Source organism: Elgaria multicarinata, chromosome 4 (assembly GCF_023053635.1).
Source record: "Elgaria multicarinata webbii isolate HBS135686 ecotype San Diego chromosome 4, rElgMul1.1.pri, whole genome shotgun sequence".
In the NCBI taxonomy this organism is placed as follows: Eukaryota; Metazoa; Chordata; class Lepidosauria; order Squamata; family Anguidae; genus Elgaria; species Elgaria multicarinata.
The window spans coordinates 109,163,005-109,184,069 of record NC_086174.1 but is presented as its reverse complement, the minus strand read 5'-3'; the positions used below and the strand labels follow the sequence as shown (position 1 = coordinate 109,184,069).

The 21,065-nt window shown below is 41.1% G+C and overlaps 1 protein-coding gene across 3 annotated transcripts in view; it reads right to left on the bottom strand.

Moving 5' to 3' along the window:
* Positions 1-21,065, bottom strand: part of FILIP1 (filamin A interacting protein 1) — a 100,455-nt gene that overhangs the window by 20,399 nt on the left and 58,991 nt on the right. For all 3 annotated transcript variants that reach the window (XM_063124944.1, XM_063124943.1, XM_063124945.1), the window contains 2 exons: positions 17,445-17,618; positions 14,950-15,128 (listed from right to left, as the gene is read on the bottom strand). In XM_063124944.1, the coding sequence (XP_062981014.1) occupies positions 14,950-15,128; positions 17,445-17,618 (353 nt within the window). The remainder of the gene's footprint in view (positions 1-14,949; positions 15,129-17,444; positions 17,619-21,065) is intronic.

Below are 21,065 nucleotides of genomic sequence, written 5' to 3'. Positions count from 1 at the left end.
AGGACATGTTAAGTCATGGTTAGGCCCTTAACCTTTTTGCTGCAAATGGTGAGAGTGTTTAAACCGTGGTTATGTAGCCACTATGGTAAGGAATGGTTCACTTAACACACTAAGCCATAATGTTCAAAATGCTTAACCGCCATGGCTTAGCATGTTGTCTGAACAAGCCCAGTGATATTTTTCAATAATGTAAAGAGTTACATTTGCTGGACCAGAACAGGTATCAGTGCTAAAACTGTTCCGACTGTATTAACCACTCTCAGTGGGTACCTCACTGCTGACATTAGAACATTCCAGATTCAATGAAATTCTCCTGAAACAGCCAACTTTATTACTCTTTAGAGTAGCAACAAATATAAAGCTATTTAAAGTTGAAGTTCACACAATATATTCCTGTTTCCTCTTCCCAGAAATATTTTAAGATTTCCAGAAAGCAATAATATGGTTTTATAACTCTGCTTTTGGGGCTTACAAGCCAAGCAGTCTTGGTATTTTATTTTATTTTAAATCCACAACTGACACATATCTAAAGCATGTGTAAAGTTATCGTATAAATAATCACAGAGGAAATTCTTCATCTTACGTGCTTTTTAAGAATGATACAAAATGCTCCATGTTACAATAAATTATTCTACATGGAAAGTACTCGCAAGGAGAATAAATGTGCAACCATAATCTAGTCAAAGGCTTCATGCATTTTATATTTGGATGTGTTTTCCATTCAGGAAAATTGTGATGTGTGAAGGTGGGCCCTCCTACCAGCAATACTTGAGGCTTCCCTGGGAAGCTATCTAGCATTTGTTTCTGCTGTCTTACGTATTTTAAGTAGAAAAATGAAGGCTGGGGGTGTGGGAACCTGATTCATTTTTTTCATGGATTTTTGGGAAATTTGGGCAAACATTACTTTTCTTACATCCGTTGTCGTCGTCCCCCCCCCCTGGTTTTTTCTAAGCCTTCACAACTCTAGTTTAAAGTGCTTATTCAGATACACTCCTGATAAAGTGAAAGGTTCTGGTTCTGTCCCACTCATCTCTTGCTTTGACGCAAAAGCTACTTTTGCGCAGTGGTTGCATATGAGCCTCATCATTTACTTCAGGAGTGCTAAACAGTATTTAAGAGCTTGTAAATATATAGAAATGCACATTTATACAATCTAATGTAACTCGGGTTCACAAGATTATATAGCTATATCTATATATCCCTACATCACCAAATGTACATACAAGATTTCCCCCCACATCTTCTGTCTTTTTTCTTACCATAAAAACCTGTTAAGGAGGGGGAAATGGAATAGCTGGTGGTAGTAGTAGGAAACCTCTACCTGTCTAGAAGCACCCCAAGAGTCAAAGATAAAGGAAACTACCTGGCACATTTGCCCTGATCCAGCTTAGCCACATCTGGAAGGACCTTCTATTGTATTCCCCCTTTTCAAGTTTCTGCCTAGCTTCTTTCTCAGACACTGGTCTGACTTATGTAGTCGTGGTAAATATTACTAAGATCAAGGAGGAGAAATCCCTTAACCCAACAATCATGTGTATTATAAGTATTCTGGGTAAGCAAAGTTTGCCCAATGTTTTATAAAGACAAAATTACTTTCAGAGTGACCTGCCTTACGTGCATTCATATCCCACCTTTCTTCCATCATGCAACTCAAGGCATTATACCTGGGGGGTTCCCAAAGTGGTCTCCCATCCAGGCACTGACCAGACCCAGGCCTGCTTACCTTCAGAAGTGGAACTACATCATGCTCAGGCTACATCCTGGAACAGATTTAGAATACTGGAATTTGGGGGTGCTCTAAAATATAGTATCTGTTTTAAAATATAATATCAAGGAAAATATGAATGCTAACACTTTTTCAGGTTATTGGATCCAGAAGTCACTTTTTAAAAATAAATAAATAGTGCTATATCACTTGCTTTTCTTGAATTCAGTGCTGATAAATTTTCCTGTTTTAGAGCAACAGGGAAACTCACCTGATTCAAATGCCATGCTGGCTTTTCCTACATTTTAATACATTTTCCTTACATTTTTATACCAGTTACACAAGATATTATTCCCAACACCAAATGCTTATAGACAAGACAATTCAGCTTCTCAGATGGCACAACAAGAACTCATCAGTACAGAGTTGCACAAGAGAGGTTAGCAAAAGGCTCTGAGCATAAAGCTTTCCCCATGTGTCAAGTGTGAAACAGAAGATTTAAAAGTTGAGAGGAGTCCCTATCTGGCTGTGGCTATCATTTTCTTTTTTGGGAACTGGCTTCTGCAGAGTGAATTAAAAGCTGGACCATAGAATAACTCCAAGGAAAGATTCAACTTGCTAGCATCTCCTTATTTGCAAAAATAGTCAAGACATTCCATACAAATTATTTCGTAAACCAGATGCCCTAACTGTGATGCGAAATAAAAGTTTTCCTTCACCAAGCCAGCTACAGGCAGATCTGAGATGTGTACTTAAAAAAAGAAGCAAGCTGTAATGTTGTTTGCCCCTTTAACTAAGCACTTGTCTGCACCTCACACTGTTATATGCTCCCAACTGAGTCCTCCTCCCAAGCAAAACCATCTTAGCATTTGCCTCTCCTTAACACACACACAGAGAGAGAGAGAGAGAGAGAAAGAGAGAGAGAGAGAGAGAGAGAGAGAGAGAGAGAGAGAGAGAGAGAGAGAGATGTGCATGTACAAGGAACAACATTTGAGAAACAAACAAACAAACAAAGCAGAGCGTGGCTTTCTTACCTTCTTCTAAGGAGGAGCACTTTCTATCCCCCTCCCTTCCCTTCTTTGCAAGAGTTTGGCTAGTCTGCAGGCCCTACTTAGCCTCTGCTCTACAGGGAATTAGCCATCACATTCCAGCCATGTCATCAGAACAATGAAAGGTGAATGTTGTGCAAAACAGCTTGGGACCACTCACTGATGATGTCATCCCTCCCTTATATGGTTCATTATTGTGCAGATTTAACTTTGGGCAGTGAGGGGGGAGTGGAGCCTCACTACTTCAGAAAGCAAGGGAAAATGTTGGCTAGAGAGAGGCTTAGCAAAAAAGTGGGGGTACAAGAGAAGTTTATTCTCCCCTCCTCCATTTCCCCCCTTATAAACTAATTGAACTCCAGCCAGTTCTATTCAACATGTGTTCAAGCTGCAATTGCGATCATTTCTGAATCAGCATAAAAAACTGAAATCATATAGCATGAAAGTAAACTTTTCAACTAAAAAGTATTTTTTCAGCTAAAAAGGAATTCCATCCTAAATGCTGCACAAGGCAAAATGTACCCTATATGTAACTCCCCCTTTAAAAGATTATGTTTTCTTCTAGAAACTATTTATCACATTAGCTACACCAGTGATGCAGATCCATTCCCAAACAGAGATCAGGTTAACCATCTTCAGCATTTGCCTCTCCGGAGGATGCTTATAACTCGGGAACAATAGTGGGTACAGGCTTTTATAGCCAGATTTTGAGTTTATCATTTTAATTTTGCAATTCAAAATGTCAGCAATCCAGTGCGCAGTTGCGTGTATTTAAGGGGCAACTGTGACATGACATACGGGTTCACAGAATTACCCTGCAGATGGGTTCAGCCAATATCTAATTTGTATAGCATGAAGCACTTCCATATGATGGAAAGGAGCCATCTTACAACAGATCAATTGGGCAGGATTGACACCGAAATGTTCCTTGGGGTAGATTCACACAACCCGCACAGATGCATTTATCCCATTCAGGTGGATGAGGTGTACTATCTTTCACTCAACACCCTTCTGGAAATTTTGCAGTGATAGCAGTGGGCCTTCTCTGTTGTGGCCCCACACCTTTGGAACAAACTCCCATGGTCGGTCTGCCACGCACCATCCTTGCAGGCTTTAAGAAGGCCTTGAAAACATCATTTTACCATGGCCTTCTCATGATATGAGTACTGTTGTTGCTGCTATTGCCATTGTTGTTCTTGCTGGTTTTATTGTTGGCTTTTGTTTTTAACTGCTATTTTATTGTGTTTATGTTTTTATTGCTTTTAATGGTTTAGCAGTTCTTATGTATTTTATTGCTGTAAACCGCCTTGTGAGGGCTTCTGCCCTGAAAGGCAGCCAAGAAATATCATCATCATCTCCATTTGTTTTCTGAAAGTAGGGTTGCCCCTTCTCCTCCTAGCACCCTGGGCATTTAACAGCTGCATGATAGGAAGAAATTCAGTAAGTCAAGGTCCCCAGAAGGTCTGTGGATGTTCCCTTTGCTACATTACAGGAGTTCCTGCTTTGTGATAAAAAGCAAGGGTGTTATATAGCAAAGGGAACATCCACAGACTTCCCTAAATTCCACGGCTACTTTGCTTAAGACTCTACAAACAAAGCTAGATGCTTCAGTTACAGAAGAACAAACAACCTTTCCCCAGCATTTGTGTTTACCCACTACCATGAAAGTACACTTCATACAAATGGCAAATCACACTCCATAAAGGAGCCATTAAAGTCTTTTCTTCATTAAGGTCACCTATGCTTTGAGGCCAGGCTCCTAGATAATTAGCAAGCATACTTTGATGCAAAACCAGTCAGGCCTCCACCTGTCCAGTGCTTAGTGGATGTTAATGAGTTGCTAGAACCCATTCTTGGCTTCAGTTTATTTTGGAGCGGGGCTGTATGAGTTTTACTCAAAGGAAAAGAGAAAGCTGGCTGTTTTTAATATAAGTATATTGCATTAGTCATATTGTGCCTCTTGGGAAAGTATTCAATAAAGAGAAATATAACATATCCTTGAAAAAGAATGCTGGAAGGAAGATTGCAAGCTGTGCTGATTCCAGGCTATACATTTTATATTACTTACATCATATTCCCTAAAACCCCTCACTTAGTAAACCTAAGCTGAACAACTGGCCTTGGCCACCAGTCACTGCTCTTATTTAAAACAGGTCATTGCAGGCAGGTTCTGCTCTGCCCCACCCTTTTAAATCATGTGAAATTGTGCTATATCCCTCTTAACGTGTATAAGTTGCCTTTTATGGAGTATGATTCATGAACCAAACATAAAAACGTCAGACACTTTTTTTTGGTAAGTGTTTCTTTTTGACTGAAGAGAGTTCAGGTTTTTCACTGAGCAGATGGTGTTGGGAAAAATCCTTTGGCATTTGATCCTTTCTCATGTGTCTTCCTCCATAAAAGCAAAGCTCTCATTCACTTGAATGGTACAGTGCAATCTCTCAGGAGGCAACCCTATACATGCTTCTGTGGCTGTAAGTCCTATTGAACTCAATGGGGCTTACATCTGCGTAGGCATTTATAAAACTGCACAATCAGCCACATGCCAGATTGGGAATGACGTTCTCAAAAAATCCAAACCATAGCTGAGGGTAAAGACTCATTTGCTCAGGGGTGGACAACATGTGACCCTCCAGCTGTTATTGGACTGCAATTTCCATTATCCCCCACCAATGGCTAAGGCTGATTGGAGTTGCAATCCAGCAGCATCTGAAGGGCTACAACGCCCCCACCCCTGCATTTGCTAGAACCCGTATATGGCAGCATCCTACCAAAAGCATGTTTTTCCTGTATAAACCCTTTGATTGCACAAATTGTTCTATGTATTGTTTTAGTACAAAAGATAATACCACCTGGAGAATAAAATGGATAGTCCTTATGCCTTTTTATCTGTGCAAATACTAGTCACATGTGCTACCTAGTACTACAGCAATTATTTTGCTAAGCACACTTATACAGAAATATGTCTGGTGTTTTGAAACTGCCAATATCCATTCTTGTTTACACTTTTTGCCAGCCCACGCTTTATACTCTTAATGCCCTTTTGAAGTGCAATACCCTTTGGATTTCTCTTGGCTCCCAGAGAAACCACCAAATCACACCTCACTAGAGGAACTTTCACAACATTGATTATACAAGATAAATCCATTATGATGTATCACCCAAAGTTAGCCTAAAAGAGGTTATTAATTTTCAATATAATTTGACTGTTTCTTTCCATAATCTAGTATATCATCCCCCCTTATCATTTTAACAGGCTTTTAAAAAATATTCTTTTGATATTGAGTCCACGTATCTATCTATCGTCTACTGAGGCTGTGGAAGATCACACACTCGTCTGTTATGTCAAACTCTCCACCAAAGCTTTTGTACCCCTTTCTGTTCCTCATTTTTCCAGAGTGAGATGAAGCAGAAGGCTGACTCAAAAGCTAAAGAAAATACCACAGATTTTTCTTCTCACATTGAGCTAAGTGAATCCTGAGGTTTGCAAGGAATAAAACTGGAAGATGTTCTCCCCAACTATCCAAGCACTCATTTGTGGCAACAATATTCCAATGAAACAATGTGCTCTGTGAGAAGCATCCCAAAATCCTTTGCAAGGCCAGCAAACCATCTTGCAGCACAACTCTCAGACTACACAGTGTAGCCACTAAGGAGCAACACAATAATTTGGGCTGGCCTTGATTATAAGAGCCCAGACACCTGCTTCTTCAGAACATCACATCAAATATCTATTAGGTAAACAGGTATACAGAGGTTGATATACCCTTACATCATTTCTCCTCAGTCTGAGTTTCATGACCTGCCTAGCAGTTGGGGTAAAATCTCTTGAGATTGTATTTGTGGAAATAACGGAACCTGGCTACTCCTCTTCACATATTGTGTGTTGGTGTGCCCCTCATGGTTTCTCTCTATATGACCAGCAATCCTACCTAAGTGCAGTGAGGGGCACAAAAGGTAGACAGTTGAGCGATTTGCCGAATTATTATTATATAGCACCATCGATGTACATGGTGCTGTACAGAGTAAACAGTAAATAGCAAGACCCTGCCGCATAGGCTTACAATCTAATAAAATCATAGTAAAACAATAAGGAGGGGAAGAGAATGCAAACAGGCACAGGGTAGGGTAAGCAGGCACAGGGTAGTGGAACAACAAGAAGCACCCCACACATCTTAAATTAGTCTTTTAGATATAATTAGACAGGTTTTGATTTGTACCTGCATATGCAGGTCATCCCAATTTATGTCTTATGGGGTACAATAGGTAATTGGTTTTGCCCCTTGAATCCCATTTTGCATTTGGCTCTATTTCCTGACTAGTGACTACCATTTTGCATCAGGTGGTGGACCTCAGGGTTCTAGTAAAGGAGGATCCTGCAAGAGGCCAGCCCAGGGCATGGTGCTACCTGAGGTGAAGAATAACAGGATGCCCCCTTTTTTTCCATGTACAAAAGTTGGCAGGAGTAGCAGCTGAATCATACCTCAGCTCTGGACAGCATCCTGCACTGCATCCGGGAGCAGCAGGCTAGTTGAGGAGGCCTAGAACAAGCCACACGGCACACACAGCACTGCTCTCCAGCACCCCACCACCACTTGCTCACTGGGTTGCCTCATGCAGCACGGAGAACTCCGGGAGGGATGGGGACCAGGTCTTGTGGCCTCAGCTCCCATACCTCCCAGCATATACTGTCTGAAGAGCCACCTCACTCTATGTAATGGTATGGTTGACTGGATGCTCACTCGTAGCCTAAAATATATGTGCCTTGTTTCGAAAGAGGTTTTCAGACCTCAGAGACAAATAGTATTTGTACGTCTCACGAAGGCCCTGCAGAGGGCCTCTTTCTGGCATGCAAAACATAGACCCAGAAAACCCTGTTAATCTTGTAAGTAGGGTGACCGCTTTTTCCCCTCAGACAGGCTCTCTACTTTTTAAAGCTGCACTGCAGCCAGGCATTCAACTGGTGCAGCTTTCTACACCCCAGGGGGGAACTGCACTGGTTGAATTTCTGCCTGTCATGCCACTATGAAAAGTACAGGGCCATTATTGTGAGTGGCAATGCTACTTGCAAGACTAAGAGCACACTTTTACCTTAGTTTTGGAGTAGCTTCAATGGATTCCAAACACTAAAATACACTTGCACTCTGATGCTATAATGTCATGAGCCCTCACGTGTCCTGGGATGTCTATACCACACGACAAAGATCACCACGTCCTGATATGATGGTATTTTCACTAGTTGTTCAATTTGCACAAGCACCAAATACATTAAAGGAAGAATAGATTAGAGACAGCTTTATTGTACTATTTGATACTAATAAAAAAAATCCAGGTAAGACTCTTTTAGGCCATAGTCCTTGCTACACAGGAAGCAGCCTTAGAGCAGGTCAGGTCAGACTAACTATTTGTCCATCTAACTGAGTAGGCTTACTCTGACTGGCAGCATCACCCTAGGGCAGGGGTGGACATCTTGTGGCTCTCCAGATGGTGTTGGATTGCAGCTCCATTAGCTATGCTGGCTAGGGCTAATGGGAGTTGCATTTCAAAAACATCTGGAGGGTCACAAGTCCCATCTCCCCGCTCAGCTCTAAAGCCTCAGGCAAGAGTCTTTTACATCACTTGCTATCTGATTGAACTGCAGATGCCAGGGATTGAACCTGCGGCCTCTGTGCCATGTGCTCTACCCCTGAACTATTGTCTCTCCTACTAAAATGTTTTTTTTCTCATTTGGCTTCAGCTATCTAATTTTCCAGGGGCGGGCAACCACAACTAGGTGGGAGCCAGGTGACCCATCTCTACTGCCCATCCTCTACAGACCAAGGCCTTTCTACTCCTAAGGGTTATCCCAGGAAAATAGAGGGATCATCCCTGCCTGCTCCCGGGATCTCCTGTGTGGCATTTGGATGCACAAGAACGATCCCGGGATGATCCCGGGATATAGGGATGGTGCAGACATGCCCCAAATGACATCAGGATGTGTGTGGCTACTCGGCCCCTTTTGGGTATGTCAGAAAGATTATCTTCCTGGTGCATCCACTGGGATCTGGCTTTGTTGCATACAGGTCTTCTCCCACCGGGGAAGGTCCATACACAGCAAAGCTGTTTCACCTGTCCCACATGTTTTCAGTTGGGAGAGGACACTGGGCAAGTGAAGCAGTTTCTCCAGTGGAAGGCCAAGCCTTACCCCTTGGAGGATGAGCCCTGCCCCCTGGAGGAATCCAGAACATAAGAAGAGCCGTGCTGGATCAGACCAAGGTCCATCTAGTCCAGCATTCTGTTCACACAGTAGCCAAGCAGCTGCCCATGGGAAACTCACAACCAGGACATGAGTGCAACACCACTCTTCTGCCCAAGTTCCCCTGCAACTGGAGCATATAGGCTTACTGCTTCTGATACTGGAAGTAGCATATAGCCGTAGCCTTCTCCTGCAGGAAAAGTTGGAGGAAGGCTCATGGGCCAGATGGGTAATCTCCGTGGGCTTAGAGTTGGCTCTCCCCTGTGGTTATCTCTCCTTAATTATGGTAGATGCTTAACCCATACAGAAGTTTAAAACCATGTTCATTCTTACTAGGGCATTCTTACTAACATTCTTACTAACTGCTTTATAACAGTTTATAATGGTTTTGATAACTGTTCAGGCTTGGGACACATTACATATACTGTTTTCAAAACATTTTCAAAGTGTTATATCCTGCTTGGTGTAGATCTGGCCCTATAAGCTGCTGTCTTAAAGGTCAACTACAGAACCTACACAGAACTGAATTAGGACTTTATCTTGTTTTATTTGCCAGTTTATTTGCCATTGATCAGAGCAATTTGAAAACCTTGAACTGAAGTTAGTAGGTATCTCTTCTAAATTTGACCCTGTTTCTATCATTGAAATTCTTTCCTTTGTTTGCAACATCTTAATTGTTTGCAAGACATCCAAAATATTGATGATATCCCTCAGAAAAAGTAGACAAAATATTTGTGCATATATTTTCCAGTAATGTACAGCAGTGATGAAAAGGGCTGTCTGTTTTGCCAGAACTCTCAGAAAGTTATATAGTTGCTCTGTTCTTGCCAATTTTTTATCATTGATGTATGGTGAAATGAGTAATAACTGCAGTGCCCTGGATCCCCACAATATATCACTATGTCCTCCTGTCCCCCACCATTCTTCTGGATCTCACTTTGGAATCAAGACAGAAAAGGCAATAAGGGTGTTTTCAATCTTCAGTAGATGTAGGCAGAAAATGTCTTTAAACATTAAAGCGAAAAGTGCCACATGACATGTTTAGCTGTATAACTAGAGAGCCAAAATGTCCTGTTGACATATTGCCTTCAGGTTGTTTATATGCCAGCCTTGCCTAACGTGGTCCCCTACAGATGTGTTAGCTTGCAGCTCCCATAACTGACCATGCTAGCTGGGAATTATGGGAGCTGCAAGCTAATACATCTGGAGGGTACTAGGCTGGGCAAGGCTACTATATGTGGTGATAACTCAGTTTTGCCTTCAAGTATTGTTAGAGATGTATTATGATTAAAATACAAAGAAACATGGAAGTTGTTCCTTGTATCCAGCTTGGAGATTTTAAACTTGGTGGGGTTTTTTTGTTTGTTCGTTTTTTGAAGAGTAGACACCCCCACCCCACCCAACTGCTTTTGAAACTACATTGACTGCATCAGTTAAAAATGGGGCCGGGGCATAGAAACAAGGGGGGATTTCAAAAAGCAGGGGGAAGCTTTGTCCCACATTAGATTTCTGAATGAGAACAATTGTTTTGTTTCACATTAACACTCCCATCTTAAACAAGTTTTCTCTGAAGTAAGTCCAGTTGATTTTACTCACAGGCTGGGCAGGTCATTTCTGTAATAGAAGAATGTAGGCCAAGACAGAAGCTTCCCAAAAGAGACCAGGAGGAGGCAACAGCCAAAGTCGTGTAGTGGTTAGGCTGTTGGACTGGGATTGGGAGATCTGGGTTCTAGTGCCCACTTGGCCACAAAGCTCACTGGGTGACATTGGGCCAGTCACTGACTCTCAGCCTAACTTTCCTCAATGGGTTATTAATACTAATACTAATACTAATACAAAATAGTATAAAATACATAAATGATTAAAAACATATAAAACTAATACATTATTAAAATAACAGTCAGACATCTTAAAATTTGACTGGGTAGGCCTGCTGGAAAAGATCAGTCTTTATAGCTTTTTTAAATTCAGAAAGATTGTTACGTTGGCGAATCTCTCCTGGCAGACCATTCCACAGTCTGGGAGCAGCAGAAGAGAAGGTCCTCTGGGTAATGGTTGTCAGCCTAGTTTTCAATGACTGAAGTAAATTCTTCCCAAAGGGCCTGAGTGTGCGGGACGGATTGTACAGGAGAAGGTGATCCTGCATGTAACCTGGACCCAAACCATGTTGTGAGGATAAAATGTAGAGGAGGAGGAAGAGGACCATGTAAGCCGCTTTGGTTTCTTTGCAGGAAAAAAGGCGGAATATAAATGTAATAAATACATGAATTAATAAAGTTAGGTGGTGGGGAGGGAGCGCTACACATCGTTCACATCGACCACACACACACACACACAAGGAAGGGAAGCTGCAGGACAGATCTGAAGATTAGTAGCCTGTAGCCTATCAGCTACAATTGAGCCCATAGATAACTGCTGTCTTGCGCGCATGCACTCTAGATAGATAAGATTCGTGATAGTAAAAAACAAAACACTTTGAGTATATGAAGAGCATCATCAGATGGGGGGGGGAAATGTGTTTCCTTACCACTGCTTTCCGCCCACTTCCCATGATACTTCCTCTTTCTTCACATGGGGGAAGAAAGAGGAAGTAAACAATGACCATGTGGCCCATTCAGTGGGCGTTCTTATTGCGCTGCTTTTCCTGCACACAGCAGGAAATGGTGGCACATTTCACTCCCCCCCCCAAATTGGATTTACCAGGGTCTTATTTGTTGCAGAAAGAAGACCAGAAGGAGCAGGAGATGCACAGAAGGCGGACAGCCTTGTCAAAAGGACCCGCGAAAACCCATGAGTGGGCAGCAATGAGTGTGCAATAAACCACTCGTCTGATGACACTCGAAGAGTGCCTTCCTGACAAGAAACCACAAACTGCAGTACTGGGGGAAAAGGGGGTCTGAGAAAGTGCTTATCTTCCTCACCCACCCCCAGCACAACCTATGTGAAATGAAACTTTCAAAAACAATCAATTCAAAGAAAAAGGTGTTGTTGATGTTTAAATGAAGTGGGTTAACACTAATAACCTTGCACGAGCCTGAGCAGCAGTTTAAATCTCAGCCTACATACTTTGAATAAACATCAACTAGTTAGCGCGTGCACACACACACACACGCAGATCTGAAGTGCATCAAGGGAGGGGGGCGTCTTTCTCAGAATCCAAGCCCCCACAGACATTTCCTCACCCTCTAGTTGCATCTCATGTATATGAAATAAAGTGAAGCAAAAGGAAAACGTTTCAGGAAGAAAGACTCAGGGCTGGTTTCTCATGGGAAAGGGGAGAGAAGGAAACGTGAATAACAAAAGCACAAGGAAGTGACAGGAGGGTGGGGGGATGTCTGAAATCTGCTAACATCAGTGCTCCCGTTTCTGTTTCAAGACGGCCGTGCTCTTTATTAATTGCAGATCAGTTTCCTTTGCAGGTGATCCGGTCCCAGCATTACATCACCAGAAGAACAGCCAAGGCACATCTCAGTGCCAGGATGACTGAAGCAGAGAAGAATGTATTATCACAGGCTACTGAGAAACTCGCCAATTCTTTCTTTGCTGGGGGTGCTGGGATGAAGAGGGGAGGGCAGAAAATTGACACTGTAAGAGTGAAAGAAAGTGTTTGTAGAAGAAAGATCTGGGAGTCCGAGAATCCCCTGTGTACACCTCTTTCCATATATTTTCAGAATGGGGTGCATGGCGGCAGTGGGAATTCAGTAGTATTAACAAATCCCAAATTTAGCAGGCTAGTGCTTAAGCAGTTTAATACGATTCCTACCCCACCCACCCCCAGACCACATACGGCTCTGTATTGGAAGAAATTAATCAGTGTTTATACTTGGGATCCGTCTATTTTAGCTGAAGAACAGAGCTTCTGGGACAATGAGCCAAGTAATCTCCAACATGAAATCATTATCCATGGTTTTTAACCTATAAATGGAAGTTTTGTGCCAAAGCTGAAAGTATAACGTTTAAATGACTCTAGCAGTTTGTATGCAGGGAAATATAAGAGAGGCAAAATACGCATACCTCTTCCTAAACGTTGTTTTTCAAGGTCTTTAACACCATCCAAGACCTACAACCCACAATGCCCCACTTACAACCTGCCCACTGAACTATGTGGCAAATGCAGGCATGTACTGATGATGTAGATCACCCATGGAAAGCTGAAATTATAGAACGCAAGCCCACATACCACAGCAAACCTTCTTCTCTAGTACTAGTTCTGCAGCGAAGCACCTAACAAGCAATGTGGGAAGCTCTTACGTGCACACATCATTATATAATATGCACACAGAGGGGTGGATGAAATTAAGGTTCATATCAGTTGTGCTTTCTTTTGACCATCCTATGCAAGAATAGTTTATAGAAGTGATTATTTGATGAGGGGCTTTAGCTCAGTGTAATAGAGCACATGCTTTGCATGCAGAAGGTCCCTGGTTTGATCCCTGGCTTCTCCAGGTAGGGCAAGGAAAGAATCCGGCCTGAAAATCTGGAGAGTTGCTGCCGGTCAGTGTTGACAATACTGGGCTAGATGGACCAAGGGTCTAACTGGGTATGAGGCAGCTTCCTACATAATAATATTTCATATTTTATAATATTTGGCAATTGACATTTAATGGTAATTAGTATCTGACAGCATTTGATAGCATGCAGTAGTAACTAATATTTGAGAGTGTACAGCTCATTTCACATTTGTAGCTTGCCAAAATCAAAACAGTCAGAAGATGCCAACGTGTCTAGAGCATTTGAATTTGGAAGCAAACATTTCAGATTCAAAATGAACACTTTAAATTTGTATTTGTTTTTAATCACACTTGGGCAAAATAGGAAAGTTCAACAAATTTCAGATATTTGCAGATACCTGCTTCAATTCTGCTACTGTAGTTTGCTCTTCACAGGGAACCCTGGACATTGTAGTTCTGAGAGGGAACTAGAGATCTCTAACACAGAGTTAACAATATCTCACCACCCTACAGTTCCCATCCTTTTTTGGGGGAAACTATAACAGATAAAATGGTATAAAACAGATATGCATTTGTAAAGTACGTATGTCCTCAAGTACAACCACATTACCAGAACAGCAGTGAAGCTATGATAGCAGTTTTAGTGTGCATCCTAAAGGATTACTGATTTTTATGTATTGATGTCAATATAGATCAGTGTTTCCAGTAGTCCTATGCATCTTGCTTTTCTGAATGGTCACGCACGTATGTCCAAGTCAAGATTTAGTACATCCCAAAGCAAACCACTAGTGGAAGAGATTCTTTGCTTAGTTATGATTTGTAGACATCTTGAACCATTACAAGATTGTTTCATTACAAAAATCTATTGAGTGTAATGAATCATAGTGGAAGTTGAATTCAGCATAATAATACGCTTGTATGAATTCTTCTCTGTGGTGGCCCCCGACTATGTAATGAGCTCCCCACTCAGGACCGTCTGGTGCCAACCCTGTCATCTTTTCGGCACCAGGTTAAGACTGCTTCCTACTCCCAGGCATTTAATGGCATTTAGTAGCATATGATGGTGAATTTATGCCAGTCATCTAAACAGGTCTAGTATTTTATTGAAACTATTTTTAGTTGTCCAAATACTTTTAAATTTTGTATATGTAAATTTTATGCTGTATTTTTTATATTGTATTTGATTATTTTATGATTTTTTGTAAATTGTCCAGAAAGTTTCAGCTATTGGGCGGTATAGAAATAATAATAATAATAACAACAACAACAATAATAATAATAATACCTAAATCTGTGCAAGGGGTAACAGAATACTCACACTAGGTTATTTTTGGGCAGGAAGATCTGATGAGTGGTTAGAAAAACACTTCTCAAAATGGTCCCACCTCTATTCCTGTGATATTTGCAGTTCTAAAGTCCTGCTGATTTATTATGATTTTTTCATTTAAAGGTTTTCATTTCCTATCAAAGTAACTTTTGAAATGCAGAGTTTAGGCTGACTCGAACACTCACCTTTCCCGTTCTTGCTCCAAGAGGTTGGTAAAGTCATCACTCTTGTTCATGTAATCTGTATGTTTATGCTTCTCGTTTTCCAGCTCATAAACTGTGCGCCGATGGCACTTCTCTGCCAAGAGGAGCTGCTCGAGCATGCGCCGGTATGTTTCTTTCTGTTTTTCTTCTACTCTGTCCAGCTGGTTTATTGAAATATAAAATGGACTGTGTTAGGTATATCGTTGGGGGACTTTAGCAAATCTACTAAAATGGGGATGTTGTGTTACATAAATGTGACATGGCCTCTTTTATTGTTCAGAAGCAGTTATTAGCAATAAAAAACCCACTATTTTCCAATTTCACCCATCAGAGACCAACTCATACGAAAAAGACATTTCAATGTTTTTATCCTATCAAGCTGCTTCAGCAATGAGGCACTGAATTTTTGACTTAGATGAAAGACTTGGAGGTAGGCCATTTCAGATTTCACTAGAGGAGGAAAGAGATTTCATTGTGAAGGAAGGGAAGATGGTCAGTTTAAAGCTGGGACAGATGGATCAGTCTATTTCCAGTCCATATCAGTTTTGCATATGTACATCCATCATTCCATCCCATTTCTACATTAAACTGAGATTTTAAAAAAATCTGCATGCAAATTCATATTTCAATGCATATTTTGGAATGTATTTCCTCACAACATAGACACATTTCTAAACACGTTTTATCTAAATGACTGCACTGTTAAGGGTACAATGCTATGGGTTTCAGTCCTATTAGAAGGAAGCCTCCAATCCTGATGGCTTCTGAGTACCCAATACCCTGCTGTGCTGCTACTGGCAGGGCCAGAGGAGGGACGGAGATGATTTTCGCCTTCCTGTCCTCCTGTGGATGAAGATGGAGCTGAAGAGGCCATAGGATTTTATTTTATTTTATTGTATCCTGGCCTCTGTTTACCTCTACAATACCCTCTGAGGCTGCATTTGCGACATCGGAAAGCAGGCACCATGGTTCTTTCCGCTGCAAGGTGGCGAGGGGAGGGAATGGATTTCGGAACAGTGTCTATGACTTCGGGAGAAGCATCCAAACTATCCAATGGTCACTGAGATGCTCTCCAGGGACCATCTGATTGAAGTTTAAACATGTTATCCTAAAATACACAATTTATACATATTTTGTTCTGTTCTGAGAACTGCATTGCAAAATCTGGAAAAGTGAAAAATATAATAGATAATACATAGCATTCCAATCTACCTGTTAGTCTGGTAGATGTGGATCTGATTAATTCACTTTGAAATGTGGACCAAATGAAATCCTAAAGCATCCCTAGTTTAAAAGCCTGCTCCTAGATCTGTTCAAGATTAAATTGCACAAAGCAAATTTAGAGTATTTGTTGTGATTACTTTTTAATGACTACAGCAAAGCTATCAATGGCATTCAATAATGCCATTGGTAGCTTTTTAAGGGGGGATTAGTTCTGTCTTTAGCATCCATACCCAGGACATAGACCCCTTACACTGTGTATAAAATAATGACTAGTACAACCAGTAAGTTAGTTGGAAGTATAAGAGTTCCTGATATGGGATCCGAGTCTCAGAGGGTGTGTCACCTCTGTACTCCCCTGATAATTAGTATCCCTGAAGCTTGCACTTTCTGGACTATTGCTTGATGAAGCTGATAAGTTCTAAACAGTTAATTACTGCATCAATGGGGATTGACAAGAGTCACAAGAACACAGTGTAGATATAATTATGTCAGTAAACCAGCATATAGATAGTCTCAGTCAAACCACTTTGGGATATGTGAACAGCTGTCTTGTAGTGAACAACATAGGACAGCTGTGCAACTGGATATAGAAAGGATGCTCAGTTAATTTCTCCTTTTCTGGAGCCAACTCAACCAGCTTCACATGACCCCATGCAATTGTAACCATGGTTTGGGCATTGATGTGCTATGCTGCTTAGGAATGTGCAGTTGCTAACATAACAGTGTCCCTACATTCAAATTCAGAGCTTTACAGCACAATCCTGTGCATGTTTCCTCAGAACTAAGTATCACAGTGTTCAATGAGACTTACTCCCAGGTAAATGTATAGAGGATTACAGCCTATTTTCTAGAATTTGAACTCAGAGATTGTTTGCACACATGAAACGTGTTGATCGCTAACAAACACTATCACCGTAGTTAGTCAACTTTGGGTACATATGCATGTGTTTCCATTGTCATTTTTGTATGTAAACTGCTTTTATATTATGTACAGCATTTTATAAGGTTTTTAATGTCTGTAAATTGCCCAGAGAGCTTTGCTTACTGGGTAGTTTAGAAATGTAATAAATGAAATGAAATGCACAATGTGAAAGAGGAAAATAGAAGCCAGGAAAGGGAGATGTGTGTCCCTGCACTCTGTCATGTTACTGCCCATCAATATCTAAAGCAAAGAGCAAATGCAACTTAAAACAAAAATAAGTTAAGAGGACATCCTGACTCACTGTTCTTAAAATAATTTGAAAGATGCTTACCTCTGAAATTGGCTTCTCATAAACATCTTCTCCAACGGATTTCTCTTGGGCAAGGAGAGCATCCCTGTGCAATATTCGTAGGACACTCCCTGGAGCTGCAAATCCATAGTGCGCCTCCAGGACTTCTGGCTTGGTTTTCTCTGTCTTCAGTATATGGATCACATCTTCTCTAGCCTGCAAGTTTACACTTCAATATTATTATATGATGACCACTAACTCAATACTATTAACCTAATGAAAGAGCATTGTTCATGGCTGCTGAAATACTACAAGCCTGGCCCTTTCCCCGAGCACTTCCAGTACTAGATAATATGAGGTTTCTTGTCCTTTTTCTCCACATATGTGGAGAAGAAGAACAAAATAATAATGAAATATTAATAACAACAACAACAACATGAGGGCAGCCTAAAGATCATGGGTTTCTTTTTTTCTTTCTTTTTTTTAGAAGAAAAAGTTGATGGATGTCTCTAAAATGGTCAAGAGTGTGAACAGAGTGTTTCTCTCCCAAGACTAGAACTCAGGATCACCCAATAAAATTGATTAGCTGTAGGTTCAGGACCGATAAAAGGAAGTACTGCTTTGTGCAACATGTAATTAACATATGTGTGAACCTCCGCCAGATGGGGTAATGGGCACTAGCCGAGAAGGCTTTTAAAACAGACTAGACCAGGGGTAGGTAAACTTTTTGGGCCATGGGCAGATTTGCCAATTTGAGAAGTTGTCGCACAAAATGGCTGCTATGGGAGGAGTGGCAATGGACAGATAACCTGCTTCCAAAAACTGAGTTGAAGGCAGAGGGGGGGGGGGCTGAGTCCCAACACACTAAACAATTCCCTTGAACCCACCATTTTCAGTACCAACAAAAACCTATTTCACAACAGTATCAGCTGCTGGTAAGTAAAAGAGTTTTGTTTTGTTTTAATGTAGGAAGAATACTGTGTCTTGGTAGGTATCAAGAACGCTGTCCGTGGTTGCATTGGTGCCCATGGCCACCATGCTGTCCACCCCATGGATTAGACCAATTTACGTGGATATGTCTATAGACAGGTGTTAGCCATAATACCTAAATGAAATCCCCATGACTGGAGACAGTAAATCACTGAGTAACAGACACTGGAGACAAAGGATGGCAATCACAAACATGTCATGCTTATTATATTTTATTTCTTTTAGGTTGTTTTTAACCCACTTTTCAATTATATCAATTACCAAAGCAAGGTTAATTACAATCTAAGAATTACAAAACAGCAGAGCTCAAACAAAATCAGGGCCAACTTTAAAACTAAATTGAAAAAAGTGGATTACAAAAAGCCTGTCTTTAAAGAGGACAAGGCTTTTATTGTGCCACACAAGCCTTGATGTCCCCCACAGTGCTGGGAAGCTGTTTCCAAAAGGTGTATGTGGTGGTGCCCATTAGCTTAATAAATGCCAGGATCACTGGAAGGTTTTCATCCCCATATTTTAAGAGGTGGGAAGATACATACGGAAGCAAAAGCTGCTTTTATTATCCTGATCCCATATCACAAGCACCAGCAACTTTGAATTCAGCCCAGACACAGAATGGGAAACATTACAGCTCATAAAGTAGTTATATGCTTCCTATAGCTAGCATTATATATCCATCTGGTGGCTACATTCTTAACTAGGTGCCGAGAGCAGCCCCATTTGGAGCACATTACAGCAGCCTAGTTGATATGATTAGGGCATGCTTGTGAATGTCCAGAGATGGGTGTCTGATTGTGGTTAGGAAGAGAATGCTGGGCTAGTCATACTTTTGGTCTGATCCTGGAAGGGAGTTCTGTTCTAAGAAGCTACATTTCAGAGTGGTACCTAGAATATAGTCTTCAAATTTCTGCCATCCTGCATTGCTCAGGATGCAGTTGTAAGCAGCTGCTCTTTGGATTAAAAGTACTTATAAAGAACATCCAAGGGTGAGCAATCTGGACATTCCTGAGATGTTCTGTGTTGCAATGAAGTACCAACTCCTTTGTTAACTTAGCTTAGATCCAGTATAACAAACCCTGAAGCCAATGTCTTTGTTTTCCTTTTAAAAACATCTTTGAGCTTTAGCTACCGGCAACTTCGTTTCCTAGCTAACTGATGTGCTGTATAAAACCATCATTTAAGCATTGCTGACCAAACTGATCTGTTAATTCAATAATACAATGAGCACTGTGCAACTGTGAAAGAGACAGGTTAAAGACAAATAGCATCACTCATAAGTAATGTCCTCCATGAAATCATTGGAATTTATTGGATATTATTAACTTCCCAGGGTGTTCTAACCTTCATGGTGCAGGTTAGGAGTATATAGCTATACGCACCAAAAAAACAAAGGATCAACGAAGTCCATATTTTTTTCTTCTGATTATACTACAATAGTGGCTGTCAATTCCTCGACATGAACACTCTGTATTACTTGGGTCAGTTTATTAATAGTGCAACAGCTGCTGTGTACCAGGATCAGAAATAAGATAAGGTCATGGGTCCCCCATGCAGAGTTGTGGTCATACCACTGACACATTTTCTAAATTCCAAAGGACTTTTTTTTACACAGGCCTAAGAAAGAGTGTGAGTTCAACCTCAGATGACAAGCTTCTGAAGGGATCAGGTGCCTCTTCTCAAAGTACTGAGAAGAGGCACCTGAAAGCACTGGATCAAAGTATTTGGTGCAGACATTTTTTTGGTCAGTTTTGGGGGATGGGTGCAGTGAATTCTAATACTTTCTATGGGTGGGGGATGAGATGGCCAAGGGTTTCTTTTTCACCCAATAATCCCTTGTTTTTCTTGGTGGTATTACTTCCTAATTTCAAACAGAATGCCCTATTTCAGCTTCCCCCAGCCTGGTGCCCTCTAGATTCATTGGACTATAATTGCCATCATTCCCAGTCAGCATGACCATGTGGGTTGGGGATGATGGGCATTACAGTCCAACACATCTGGAAGTTGCTAGTTGGAGAAGCCTGCCCTATGGGAACAATGCTGTGTCATGATACAGCATTGATTCCCAAGGGCGCTGTTAAAAATATGGCTGCCCCATTGGGACATCATGACATAGCATTGTTCTCATTGGGCCATTCTGTTTGAAAACCTTGATTCCCTCATTTTTAATGGTAAGCCCCCAATGCAAATTATTAGAATTCGTCTGATGCTCTGAATGCTACTGAATATTCCCCCCAATTTTGAATGTGGGATGGAATTTGCGCACTGAGGTCATGTTTTAACAGCCCAGGAAGCTTCGGCTATTGGGCGGTATAAAAATACAAATAATAATAATAATAATAATAATAATAATAATAATAATAATTGTTTTGAGGTTCTACTCTGGATGCCACCACTGTCAAAGGTGAGGCCAGTGGAAAGTGATAGAGGATTTCTCAGTTGTTGTGCTTCAATTATGGAAACTTTTCACCAGAAAGGCTTCCCTGACACCTTCTCTTAGCTTTTCAGTGTTGGATGGAAATCTTACCATTTGGGCTTTTAGCTGTTTACTTGTGACAACACTTTAGCGTTCTTGTTTTATTCACTGTTTTAATTTTGTAGTTTCTATTGTGATTATATTTATTCATATTGTTGTGAGCTGCCCCAAGAATGTTTATACTGAACAGCAGCACTTATATT